General features: G+C 45.7%; 1 protein-coding gene across 1 annotated transcript in view; it reads left to right on the forward strand.

Moving 5' to 3' along the window:
* Positions 1-14,817, forward strand: part of LOC135377503 (sialidase-1-like) — a 42,780-nt gene that overhangs the window by 18,295 nt on the left and 9,668 nt on the right. The window contains exons 4-5 of the mRNA XM_064609968.1: positions 6,428-6,614; positions 7,118-7,380. Coding sequence (XP_064466038.1) covers positions 6,428-6,614; positions 7,118-7,380 — 450 coding nt within the window. The remainder of the gene's footprint in view (positions 1-6,427; positions 6,615-7,117; positions 7,381-14,817) is intronic.

Raw genomic sequence — 14,817 nt, forward strand, 5'->3', positions numbered from 1 at the left:
GAGTGATTGCAGGTAGCTCGTAAAGAACAAAACCGTGCATGGGGTACCTTTCGAAGATACCCTACAACAACAAATTTAATTCTATTTAAAAAAGCCAGGGCTAAAGCAAGGCGGATACGAAGAGAAGCTAAACGTGAATCGTGGAGAAATTTTGTATCCTCTTTAAGTACGAAGACTCCCTCAAAAACTGTATGGGACAGACTCAGGAAAATCAAGGGTGAATATGCCAGCTTTACTGTCCCATTGTTACAAATAAATGGCACAACGCGTCAGAACATGGATAAACAGGCCAATGCTCTTGGTGAGCATTTTCAGGGGGTTTCGAGCTCCTTGCATTATATAGCGACTTCTTAAAAATCAAACAACAGAAGGAGAAACAGAATTTTCCTAGTGGAGCTTACGACAAGTATTCTTACAATATGCCTTTTACAATGATAGAATTGTTAAGGGCAATGTCATCATCAAAAATCACAGCGCCTGGACCAGATCGAATAACTTACTCCATGCTACAGCATTTGTCAAACACTTCTCTGGAAAGTCTTCTTGATTTCTTTAATACTGTATGGCAAAGGGGACATATCCCTTCTCGCTGGAAGGTTGCAACCGTTATCCCGCTTTTAAAACCAGGAAAAGATGCATCAAATCCATCAAACTATAGGCCTGTAGCACTCACAAGTTGTCTCGGCAAGACTTTTGAGCGAATGGTGAATAACCGTCTCATACACTATCTTGAGGAAAATGAGTGCATTGACCAATATCAGTGCGGATTTCGGACGGGGTGTTCCACTACGGATCATCTTGTTCGTTTAGAAACATTCATACGCGAAGCCTTTGTACGAAAACAACATTGTGTGTCTGTTTTTTTTTTCGACCTTGAAAAGGCCTATGATACCGCATGGCGACATGGAATCTTGCTTGATTTGCATTCATGTGGAATACGTGGTCGCATGTTCCACTGCATCGCCGACTTCCTTCAAGGAAGATCGTTCAGGGTCCAACTCGGCACAACCCTTTCGCGTCCTTTTGTACAGGAGAATGGTGTTCCTCAAGGATCTGTTTTGAGCGTTACTCTATTTATTCTTAAAATGAACTCTATCGCTAAGGTTATACCCACCTCAGTCAAGTACTCGCTCTATGTTGATGATGTCCAAATATCTTATTCTTCCTGCAACCTAGCCTTGTGCGAAAGACAGCTGCAGCTCACAATTAACAGGCTAACTAAATGGTCCAGTGAAAATGGCTTTAAATTATCCCCAGAGAAGACCGTATGTGTACCATTTTCAAGAGTTCGAGGAATGTCTCCCGAGTCATCACTTAAAATGAACGGCAGTGATCTTGTTGTAGGGACAGAATGTAAATTTCTAGGTCTAGTCTTTGACAAAAAGCTTACTTTCCTTCCCCACATAAAAATATTGAAGGCTAAATGCGTGAAATCTTTGAACCTTTTAAAAGTCCTGCCTCACAGGTCTTGGGGGCAGACAGAGAAACATTGTACAAGATCTACATGTCTAGAGTTCGGTCCAGGCTGGACTACGGATGTGCAGTTTATGGATCGGCACGCCAATCTGTCCTAAAGTGCTTAGATCCTATACATCATCAGGGCTTGCGACTGGTCCTCGGAGCATCCCGAACGTCACCCGTTCAAAGCTTATACGTCGAATGCAATGAGTGGTCTCTAGGAAGGCGACGAGCTTATCTTAGTGTCATGTACGCACTGAAGATTCGTACTTATCCACAACATGCGGCGCTCTCATGCGTTACAAGGACGCCTTTTGAACAACTGTTCTTAAACAAGTCTTCAGTCGTTCCTCCTTTTAGCATGTGAGTTTTACGAGAAGTTGAATTTTATGATTTTACCCACTACAACACTCCGCTTTTGCAATCTGGTGGGAGCCTGCCTCCATGGCAACCACCACCACATTCCAACTCTTCACTGACCAAGTACAGAAAAAGCGATACTTCCACGGCTGTGCTGCAGCAGGAGTTCGAGGGTTTAAGAAAAAGCTTTGGAAAGCACGTGGCGTTTTACACGGACGGATCGAAGACTAATGCTGGTGTATCTTGCGCCATGGTAACTGGGACAGTCACAATAACTCACCGTTTACACAAAGTCATGTCGATATTCAGTGCAGAGGTTTATGCGATCATCATAACACTCAACTAATTTTTACAACATTGCATTGTGTCATCAGTCATCTATACAGATTCCCTCAGCTCTTTGCAAGCAATATGTTCAGTCCCAAAAACAAAAAAAAATTTTTGTGCAGCGAGCACGACGTCTAGCTAATGCAATAACTAACAGGGGCTATCGTTTAACCCTTTGCTGGGTGCCAAGCCACGTGGCCATAGAGGGTAACGAAAATGCGGATCGTGCAGCTGCAGCTGCACTTTCAGCTGACATAACAGTCTTTGATGTCCATGTTCAAGACCTCAGGTTATTTTTGATGAATGCTATCAACATAAAATGGCAGCAATTTTGGAGCACACAAGAGCAGAATAAGCTACACTTGGTGAAGCCTCAAACAGGAAATCGCTCACAAAGTCTTGAAAACAGGTTACACGATGTCTTAAGGTGCAGGTTAAGGGTTGGACACACATACATGACTCACGGGTTTTTGCTACGTGCGGAGGACCCACCTGAGTGCGTGCGCTGCAGAGAGCCCCTTTCTGTCCAACACATTCTAATTGCATGCCCATTACATGAAAGTTATCGTCAGCGTCATTTCACTGAATTTCATCGTTACTCTTTACCTCTTCATCCAGCTCTTTTGCTGGGTGATGAGGCTATTGTTCCTTTTACTGCAGTACATAAATTTTTAAAGAACATTGGATATCTTAACAAACTGTGAATTTTACAGTGAGCTCTTTTCTTACCCTTTCATGTGTTTTTAAGCCACCACTAGCCAAGTTGTTTTAATATGAGCATTTCAATTTTTAACTGGGTTCATCACATTACCTTGTTTTTTGGCGCATTATAGCCCTAGTAGCTTTTGCGCCAAAAAACCCAAATCATCATCATCATCATCATTAACAAGCAATGCATGTAAGATCATGGAGCACGTGCTCTGTAAACACATTATGGCACATTTAGAAAAATATGATTTACTGAGTTCACGACAGCACGGTTTCATGACAGGGATTTTGAACCGTGACTCAGCTTACAGAATTTTACCAGGATTTGGCAAAGGCAATCGATGGAGGTTTACTAATTGATGTTGTGTTCATTGATTTCACTCGTGCTTCTGATTCCATTCCTCACAAAAAATTGCTCAGTAAACTGTCTGGAGTCTTTAATAATGCAAAGCTCGTTATATGGATAGAATCATACCTTTCTTTTCGTCAACAGTTTGTGCAGGTTGGAGCCCCTAGTTCAGGATTGTTAGATAGATCAGGGGTTCCCCAGGGTTCCCTGGGTTCTGGGACCCCTGTTGTTTAAACTATATATCAACGACATCCCACATGTAACTGGTCACCGCGTAACTCTGCGTCTTTATGCTGATGACACTATCCTCCGTACAGTTGCTTGTACGGACGACCAGATTGCACTAGTCAGAGCTCTACAAAACGTTGTAGATTGGTGCGCAATATCCCAGTTAAGTCCGAATGTGAAGAAGACTGTTATTATACATATTACGAGAAAGCAAACCTCTCTAGCCTATAATTATTGCATCGACGACACTTTACTGAACAAGGTTCGTTCCTACAAGTACTTGGGTGTTTATTTTAAGTCGAACTTATCGTGGACAGCTCATGTCGATTATGTTACTCAAAAAGCAGTGGGAAGACTGTTCCAGCTTAAATGAGCATTATGGCAATCAGCGCCTGAAGTAAGACTGAACGTGTACAAATCACTTGTCCTACCAATATTGCTATACGCTTGTGCTGTTTGGGACCCATATCTTGTCAGTCACAAAAAGAAATTAGAAAGTGTTCAAAGAAGAGGGGCTCGGTTCATTTATAGGGATTTTCGCACGAGCACATCTGTTACTGGGCTGTGCCGCCGAGCAAGACTGCCTCCTGTAGAATTACAAATCAAGACATTGCGGCTTAAATTCAGCCCTGTCGCTTGCTTGGTCAAAGACTCTACGGGTTCAAGATACAAACATCGCCTTCATTTACAGGAATACTATGCCCGTAGAGATGTGTTTAAGAATTCCATTGATCCAAAAACAATTCACGAGTGGAACAGTCTTCCCGATAGTGTTGTTAGTGCAAGAGATTTTTCCGCTTTTGCACAAAAGTTGGAGTGTTTGTTATATGCCAGCTGACTCCTGTAACGACCCCCGTCGGCGGGTCAACAGTATCCTAAAAAAATAAATTGCACTCCAAACGTAGCGCAGGTGAAGTATTTCTGGCGAGATAGAATTACCTAAGCTTACACACATTGCCGAACGCGGTCTAGTTGTTCTCACACATTCCATACGTTACACTGTGGGTACATGAGGCAAGCAAAATGAATAAGTAATATTATTCGGGAGTATGTGTATGACAACATGCTTATTGATGCCATTTGCACACTTGCTTGATGGCGCTTTTTCCAGGGGAGGGGGGGAGGGCACAATGTTTGTCATTCTGGCAGTAACTTTGCGCAACTACATTGCTTGGCTCAGAAACCCTACGTTTCTGGAAGCCAGGTGAGGGGGTGCAACGGACCACCTTCCCCCCCCCCCCGTGACGGCGCCCATGAAACCGGGAGTATAGGCTACAACATTAAGTCCTAATTCCTGTGCGATCTAAGTTTTGGTGCAGTATATATGCCAACAGCATTACCTTGCATTACAGCATTACCTTGCATTACAGCATTACCGAGAGCAAACATTATGCCATTCGTTTGATCTTTTCACCTTCTGGTAGCCACTTATTGATGGCTCGACCACTGGTCGTTTATGATGGCAGTAAAAAGTAAAAATGTCGATAACATATTACTCGATTTGATGGTATTGATTACTGTTATCGATATGTTTACTTTTTATTATCCTTTTTGCAATTTGTGCTCCTTTGGAATTCCCATTCTTTGCAAGCACACACGTTCCCTTGTGTAATTATCGATGCTACCATAGACCGTTAAGATGTTCGTATTACGCGCCTCATGTTCACCTACGCCGAGACGCCGAAGTGTACACTTTCTTTTTATCCTATCTCCCTCTCACTTTATGTATTAAAGCTACATTGCTGGTTCGTGAATCTATGTGTTCGTCCCGTCCTGTGTTTTCCCTCAAACTCAAGGCAATGTTAACATCAAGTCAAGACCAGCTCGCTTGCCTGCTCCTGCTATGTTCATAATACGTTTTGTTGTCGCTGTTAGGGTTTAGTGAACACCGTGGTCACAACGAAATAACATGATAAAGAGCACTGTGCCGTACAATTTAGAATTTAATTACTGAATTTTATGAATATAAACATTCTTCCGTTTTTATTCCAACTAGTCATGGTGGTTGTGTTCCGACCACTGGATGTGTACCGGCAGGTGGTTCTGCAGGCAGCTGTACAACGGGGGGTGGCAGGTGGTAATTCCCTACGTGCCTTGCGCAGTCTAGGTGGCGTTCATCAAATTGATACAAAAATCCAATAGTTTCTCAAATCGCAGAAAGTATGCGTTTCAATCGCATCCAATTCACTTGCCGCCCAACATGGTGCTGCCCATGTCAGATATTGCGACGGATAGAGAGGATAGGCTGATTGCCCCATATTTCAAGACGTAATTGGTCAGACAGCTCAAAACGTGGGTGGAGCTTCAGGTATAGGCAGGCCCCATTAATGGTGAGATTCCCTTTCAATACACGGCTCTGGTCCACGGGATCTCAGCGGAGGGGATCTACGGAGGGTCAAGGTTTAATGAACACGTATGTTATGTATGAGTGTCGCTATGTACACGCTTTGCAAACTGCTGTATTTATATGCACTCCTGCTTGGGCCCATCGGGCTCTCAGCATTGTAAAAATACATTTTAAAAAAGGATGTTGAGCGAGCAGATAAGGCCGTAAGTGACGACAGCAAGGGTACATACATCCACTTAAACGATGTAGCATGATGAAGATAATCAATTTACAACTTTTAGAACAACGCATCTCCTGTGAGACATGCACGGCTTGTACAATCGCAAAAATTGCAACGTAAGCTTGAATACGAGGTATTAGAACAGTTGAAGAACCCCCAAAAGTGGGACAATGAGCAGTGTCAGCGAAAGGCCTCCAAATTGCGGCGTTTGGGGGGGGGGTGCAAATGTGGGAGCCCCTTCCTGATTGCAAACCTCCATTTGTGTATCCCTCGATTAATGAACGATTTTTTCGGGAACGTTAACCGTTCATAACCGAAAGTTGACTGTACACAGCGACATTTTCTCGTAGGAGCCGAGGAAACACGAGAAGTACAGTGACCTACATTAAGGGGCTGTCGCTACGTGTTATGGAAGCTAATTTTCGCGCAGGTGAAGCCAGAGGTCGTCTGGGAAGAAACAGTATGGAGCAGCCTCGATCTCGCTCCCGGGGTGTTCCGCATTCCTCTTATTACCTACACTCCTCAGGGCCATCTCCTGGCATTCAGTGAGGCTCGAAAACGTAATGCCGGAGACGATGGGCCAAAGTTCATCGCCAGTCGCAGGTCAGAAGATAGAGGTGAGCTGAACTACAATGTAGTTATGCGAAAGCTAAAAATGTGAAAAGCTGCATCACCGCATTTGCACCTTGCGCTCAAGTGCTAACACTATTGTTCTGTGGGTAATACATCACAATTTGGTGTCCCACATAACCAATATAAATGATTCATTTTGCTCGCTTATGATGGGAATACCGAGGGTCTACAGCAGAGGTCTCGCTCGGCAGTCATGTTGGTAAACTTCAACCACGTGATTTATTGAAAAACTTTACTAAACGTGTAAATCACCCGACGTTTAACATACACTAACAGCCAGAAGGAACTCTTTGCCGCGCCTTTTATTATGAAATTTCGAAGTTACGATTATTTCACACTAATTCCTGTTGGGTCTCCTACTAATGAACTAAGCCAAGACTGGTTTGTACTGGTCACGATAGAATTCTTGCTCCGAACCCCTTAAGGGTGCTTCGCGTCCAAGTTGGCGTCCAAGGAGACGATAATAAACTGGTATATGTGTTTTTAGGGATGAGCTGGAGTCCGAATGCAGTCATTGTCGACGATGGCCAAGACCCAGACGGCCTCAATTTGGGAGCTGTGGTCGTGGACGACGAGACCAAGCACATCTTCCTAATCTACACACTTTGCGCTCACTACATCAAATGTGCCGTCTCGAGCGTCATGATGATCAGTAGCACCGATGATGGCTTAACATGGAGTACACCGCGAAATCTGTCTACAGAGCTTGGCACCAAAATGTTCGCAGCAGGCCCCGGTACTGGAATTCAGGTGAGAAACACAAGGCAAGGAACTATGACGCCAACTGCTGTTTAGTTATTTTACGACAACAGTACAGCTTTCCCGTCGACGATTTCAATTGCAGTATTCAATATCGGACTATTCTTTCGTATAGTATTACCGGAGCACTTGAATCCGCCCGCTGTGACGGATGCTGCATCATCGCGACGTTACGTCTCGAAGGGAAACGCTCGCTCGGAAGCGTCCGCAGAGAGTCCCAATAGGGGTAAAACTTGGGCTGGTTGGTGATTCATAATTAAATACGATAAAACCCTCCGTGCAGGGAAAGACAAAGACGGAACACAAAAAAAGATCTGTGTCCTCATCGTTTTTGTGTGTGTGTGCCGTCCTCGTCGTTCCCTGCACTGTGGGTTTTATCGTTTTTAACTATAGTCCCAATAGGGTTCACGCGGAAATGAAGTGCAACGAGGCAGCCCTGTCCATGCGACTGCAGCCGCTGACAACAAGAGCAGGGACAAGATGTTGAGCACGACGACGGGGTTGAGCGTGTATATGTTTGGCGGGCCGAAGGTGTGAATGCGAAATTATGCTTTATTTGCTAATCGATAAATTTGAATTGGCACACCAATTCCGTAAACTAGGACCGCGCGCGCAGTACTGTGCTTTCGTAACGTTGGTATTGTGCATTCAAAATTTCGTTTGTGATGCAGGAGCAACGAGGCAAAGTAATATATCGTAAAATGAGATTTTATTCGCTGCAAGTATGACAACTTCTACTATACCAACCGTGATGCTAAGGTCTGCTATGCACAAACAATGGGCACGTTCCTTGCCACTTCTTTGATTCGCATGTTCGCGTTTGCCCCGCCCTCATCAGCGCTATGTCAGAGGCCGTCCAATGGCCATGATGCAGCCGAACACACACACACACACACAAAAAGCGACCATTGCTTTGTGCTGGCTCCATCGTGGCCGCCAACCGTCGCGCTGCGCGTGGAGAATATCGCACTCTGTTCTACATGATCGTCCATTTGCTGCTGATGACACTATTGCATGTCAGGATATGGTCAGGATATGTCACTTGTCAGGATATTGAACACCAGGTGGTCGGTATTATCTACAGTCCTACCCTGAAGCACGTGCAGCATGCAGCCACATAAGTGTAGGCGGACTCATCTTACACGCAAACCTACTTCCAATTATTATCATTTGATTGTATACAAGTTTAGTATCAATTAAAAATACTAGCCACCGTACTCTCTTTATTCCTGTTTACCCACGTGGTAGCGAAGGCATCCCGTGAGTTCGGTATTTGCGCACTGGGTCGTCATCAGCGATGCCTTCGTTATTTAAAACCACATAAAGATTTCTTTCCAAGGCGAACGTCTAATATCGAAGATATTTACGTCGTTCAGTCTCCTCTCCCAACGGCGACGGCCTTAGGAGCACTGGCTTGCAGAGAACGGTTTTTAGCGCTCACCCGGCATCGGCTCCCGTAGCCTAGTGGCTACGATGATGACATCGCACGCCGAGCCTGGGAAGGTATCGAACCCAGGCGCCGGCTGTGGGGACTGGGTGTTTTCCCTGCGTTTTCCTCACACGCACAATTTCGGCACAATTTCGTGTGAAGGTAGTCCAGGACCCACGATCGCCCCCCCCCCCCGCCACTGCGACAGTAGTGACGTTGCCCGCCTAAGCTTGGCCGACTAAAGCAAGCAGACTGCAAGGCCGACTACGCCTATTTGTGTCAGTTTGGATATATGGTAATTGACACAAAAAGGCGTACGCCTCCCTCGCTCCTCAAATCAGAAGCGGTGACCCTATCGTTCGTGACAATGGTTGGTGCAGAGCGTGCTATGCGGTACAGTTCTGTTTTTAGAGTGAGCTTTGAGGCCAAGCGAACACCATGTGGGAAAGCGCATGTAACTACTGAACAACTAATTACCTAAACTTCATGAATTTACTTTTTAATCAGATGGTTTCGGGAAAATGCGAGACAGCAGAATTGGAGGCAGTCACTATTCGAATCCACCCTCTGTACTTCGAGATATAAATCCCAAATTTTGATATGCAAATGAGGCGTTAGCCAATAGGCATTATTATGAGCATTCGCGTTGTTAAAAGAGCATTAAAGTGGTATCCAACATGGCCAAAAACTACTGTCATCTTGTAAAGCTGTGTATGAAAATCATTCCCATAAAATATTTCTGCCCAAAGTTTTTTCACTGCGACGCAATTTCATTTACAAAATCGCTGCCACGGCGACAGCTTCGAGCGCTCGAACTGTAGCCCACACCGATCTAGTGCGACGTCTGTGACTGAGAGCCAGTGTTGCCAAAGCAGCTAGCAGAAAACTCGCTAGAGAGCCCTCAAAATGTCGCCAGATGTCGCTAGGTGAATTTGTAGTGTCGCTAGAAAAAGTCGCCAGACATAAAATTGCCGTGAAACTATTTTTAACAGCAAGCTTTTCTCTTACAATCCGTCAACATTGGTTTCTTGACATCATTTCCGGTGTCTCTGCTTGGAAGAATAGCGTATACGCAAGCGAGCTGGTGGCAGAAATTCATTGTAAGAAAGCTTGAGTATCAGCAAAAAAAAAAAAAAAAAAAACAGAACAGAACCCAAAATTTGATATCTGCGTGTCGTCTCTGTTTCTTCCGCTCGAACTCGAGCTTTCTTACGATGTATTTCTGCTTGGTTTCAGCTTCCTACATCAAGTGCGGCTTCTGCGTGCGCTCCGTTTTGTTTATACAGGGTGTTTCACGAAAAATTAGGAAAAAGAAAAGGTTCTGTAAGCGGTAGCGTCATCGCCATTGCTACGCTAGACGTATGGGCATCGTCATCGTGCTGGCTTGCTGAGCTCAAGATCGCGGGTTCGATCCCGGCCGAGGGGGTAGCAATGTGGGGGAGGTAAACATTGCTTCCAGCGCCGTGTGTCGGAGATTTCCGGCGCACGTCAAAAGAACCCCAGGTGGTCCAAATTATCCGCAGTCCTACCCCGCAGCACGTGCAACATGTCGTCATACTGCGCAGACAAACCTTACGTGTAACAGCACGGTACCATTATTATTATGACGTGGGGGGCATCTATTGGGGCACCTGCACGAAACAACTGAGGCCTAGGAGATGCGCACAGCCAGAAGTCCGCAAAAATATAGTATTTTAAAATATTTTGACGATAGATGGCAGTTTTCCATAGATTTTAAAAGCTTCCAGATGCCGCGTGTTGTTTGAGCCCAGGTTACTCGATTAGTCGCCAGGCGCTAGGCACGTATATTTGGTGGCTGACCTGCTCTGAAAGTCGCTAAATCTCTCGACAAAGTCGCTAGAAGGACAACACTGCTGAGACCCCTCTCATTCGTTTGTCGAAAAAATCGCCTGCTACGAGCGGCTACGAGTTTGGCGAGCTGTCCCTCTTGACCGCTACTCGTTATGTCACATTCCTGAAGAAGAAAGCATGTATGCAACCCGACGAAATAGTATTGCGATCATTAGAGTAATTTTCGTGGCTTCTGTACAATCCTTGGTTGCACGTCTCCAATTGGGGAGCGACATACGTGCCAGTCATGTGATGCGGCGCTCAAAGCGAGAATACTTCCGAGGCGTTTGCTGTGCTGCGTCTCTCCGTCCTGTTCGCTAATTCCTAGTCACGGCAGTCTGTTTGATCTATCGTGTTCCCATATCAGCTAAGTGTGTGGCCGTGCAGCTCACCGGCGATGCAGCGCGGAGTTCGGGGTTGCGTGAATGAGACAGGCAACGCCTGACTGTCGCTTGCAGAAGGTTCCGCCGAATGACGCAAGAAGAAGCAAGACGCTCGCTTTATGCGCTTTACGCTGCATGGCAATGCAGCTGCCGCACGTGCACCTAGCAAGGAGACCCCCTTACAGTTCGACTCATATGTCGATGTCCACACCATTTGTCACGTCCCGGTTGCGTGACCGAATACCTTTCTGGTGCGCCAACTCCAGCTTCGTAGAGCCGCACACTGCCGGAAACAACTGGGGTGCCACTGTACAACGCAAGTTAGATTCGTGCCGCGCCACTCGTTCTTCCCATGGTGTCAGCGGTCCCAAAAAGAAGAGGTCGTTGGCGGCCTTCGAATCCTTCATTTCGGACATCACATAACCGAAGAACGTGTGGTGTCTCGGAAGCTGTAGCAAACGCTCCGGCCTGAGCGGTGTTGCTGACCGATGGTGGCCGACGCCACCTCCATCATGTGATCCCAGATCCAATAAGGAGCGTCCCGGCGCTCATGACGTGGCTATCGTGAAGGCGAAGGAGGGTGTTCGAACGGGAGATTAGGAGAGCTGTTGTAGGCGTGGCAAGTTCGCCACGGCTGCATTAATTGTGGGAAAACGGTTTTCTAGCGCCTAACATTCCATACTGGACAAAAACAGAAACAAAGTTGTGTGCCTCTAGACTGCTACTTTATGAGAGGACGGTGTTACGGTTAGTGTTAGGGACGGTTTCTACGGTGTAATGGACGCTGGTGGCAGGGCACGCTGCTGAACTCTGTCAGCTTCTCTTAGGAATTTGAGTACGCATCTACCTCCAACTCTGATTTAGGCAACCCGACCAGCTGTGAAAGCAGTTTTTTTTAAACTTGTGTTCGTGAACACATTTTTTCAGCCCTATTGTCCTATCTGGCAGCACCGTAATGCTGCTTAACAGTGTGTGTTTGTCCGTACTGGTGATGAGCTTGTAAAAGGGGGATAATTGTGTGCGACATTAGCTCGTAAAGGTCCTCCTATATTTCTACGGTGTAATGGACGCTGGTGGCAGGGCACGCTGCTGACCTCTGTCAGCTTCTCTTAGGAATTTGAGTACGCATCTACCTCCAACTCTGATTTAGGCAACCCGACCAGCTGTGAAAGCAGTTTTTTTTTAAACTTGTGTTCGTGAACACATTTTTTCAGCCCTATTGTCCTATCTGGCAGCACCGTAATGCTGCTTAACAGTGTGTGTTTGTCCGTACTGGTGATGAGCGTGTAAAAGGGGGATAATTGTGTGCGACATTAGCTCGTAAAGGTCCTCCTATATTTCTACGGCGTAATGGACGCCGGTGGCAGGGCACGCTGTTGACCTCTGTCAGCTTCTCTTAGGAATTTGAGTACGCATCTACCTCCAACTCTGATTTAGGCAACCCGACCAGCTGTGAAAGCAGTTTTTTTTTAACTTGTGTTCGTGAACACATTTTTCAGCCCTATTGTCCTATCTGGCAGCACCGTAATGCTGCTTAACAGTGTGTGTTTGTCCGTACTGGTGATGAGCTTGTAAAAGGGGGATAATTGTGTGCGACATTAGCTCGTAAAGGTCCTCCTATATTTCTACGGTGTAATGGACGCTGGTGGCACGGCACGCTGCTGACCTCTGTCAGCTTCTCTTAGGAATTTGAGTACGCATCTACCTCCAACTCTGATTTAGGCAACCCGACCAGCTGTGAAAGCAGTTTTTTTTAAACTTGTGTTCGTGAACACATTTTTTCAGCCCTATTGTCCTATCTGGCAGCACCGTAATGCTGCTTAACAGCGTGTGTTTGTCCGTACTGGTGATGAGCTTGTAAAAGGGGGATAATTGTGTGCGACATTAGCTCGTAAAGGTCCTCCTATATTTCTACGGTGTAATGGACGCTGGTGGCAGGGCACGCTGCTGACCTCTGTCAGCTTCTCTTAGGAATTTGAGTACGCATCTACCTCCAACTCTGATTTAGGCAACCCGACCAGCTGTGAAAGCAGTTTTTTTTAAACTTATGTTCGTGAACACATTTTTTCAGCCCTATTGTCCTATCTGGCAGCACCGTAATGCTGCTTAACAGTGTGTGTTTGTCCGTACTGGTGATCAGCTTGTAAAAGGGGGATAATTGTGTGCGACATTAGCTCGTAAAGGTCCTCCTATATTTCTACGGTGTAATGGACGCTGGTGGCACGGCACGCTGCTGACCTCTGTCAGCTTCTCTTAGGAATTTGAGTACGCATCTACCTCCAACTCTGATTTAGGCAACCCGACCAGCTGTGAAAGCAGTTTTTTTTCTAAACTTGTGTTCGTGAACACATTTTTTCAGCCCTATTGTCCTATCTGGCAGCACCGTAATGCTGCTTAACAGTGTGTGTTTGTCCGTACTGGTGATGAGCTTGTAAAAGGGGGATAATTGTGTGCGACATTAGCTCGTAAAGGTCCTCCTATATTTCTACGGTGTAATGGACGCTGGTGGCACGGCACGCTGCTGACCTCTGTCAGCTTCTCTTAGGAATTTGAGTACGCATCTACCTCCAACTCTGATTTAGGCAACCCGACCAGCTGTGAAATCAGTTTTTTTTTTAAACTTGTGTTCATGAACACATTTTTTCAGCCCTATTGTCCTATCTGGCAGCACCGTAATGCTGCTTAACAGTGTGTGTTTGTCCGTACTGGTGATGAGCTTGTAAAAGGGGGATAATTGTGTGCGACACTAGCTCGTAAAGGTCCGCCTATATTTCTACGGTGTAATGGACGCTGGTGGCAGGGCACGCTGCTGACCTCTGTCAGCTTCTCTTAGGAATTTGAGTACGCATCTATACCTTCAACTCTGATTTAGGCAACCCGACCAGCTGTGAAAGCAGCTTTTTTTAAACTTGTGTTCGTGAACACATTTTGAACACATGTATGTCGGTCACAAGTTGGCATTGACATGCAAATTTCTTGAAATACGTTTTCATGGAAATCTGATCACCGACATCAAGCCGATACTGCCAACTTGCATGAGATATCGGTCACAAGTTGGCAGTTTCGGGGATATGTTCGCATACTTTGCCGACATGGTACCAACTTTGAGCCGATGTGCCTATACCGTGATATTTATTTTGATGACTTGTTAGTGAATGCAACCATTTGGTATGATAAAGTGAGGGTACTGATGTGCAAATTTCATTAAATGTAATCGTTTTCGTTTAAATTTGTTTACCCGACACCAGGCCGATACTGCCAACTTGCATGAGATATCGGTCACGAGTTGGCAGTGTCGGGCATATGTTCACACACACTGCCGACACGGCACCAACTCTGAGCCAACATGTCTGTACAGGTACATTAACTTGCATTACACAACTTATTAGCCCATGCAGCAGTTATATATCATCAAGTAAGGACATCGATATGCAAATTTCTTGTATTGTAAGTTTTTTTGTCAAAATTTGTTTAACCGACATCAAGCCGACACTGCCAACTTGCCTGGGGACATCGGTCACAAGTTGGCAGTGTCGGGGTTATGTTGGACCGACATGCCCAACTTGGTACCGACATCGGTCCAATGTCATGTGCTGCTTGGGCTGTAAGGAATGAGAATCACCCAATACCCGCTTACGCATTGTTAGTACAAATAAAGCGCGAACAAACGGAACAAAACAGGCTACAACACCGCACATAAGAAAACGCTCTGTAGCAGACGAGAAGGTTTGCACTTTCTTATTCTTTTTAGGAGCCGGTGGTGTC

The sequence above is a fragment of the Ornithodoros turicata genome, chromosome 1, assembly GCF_037126465.1.
Source record: "Ornithodoros turicata isolate Travis chromosome 1, ASM3712646v1, whole genome shotgun sequence".
Lineage (NCBI taxonomy): Eukaryota > Metazoa > Arthropoda > Arachnida > Ixodida > Argasidae > Ornithodoros > Ornithodoros turicata.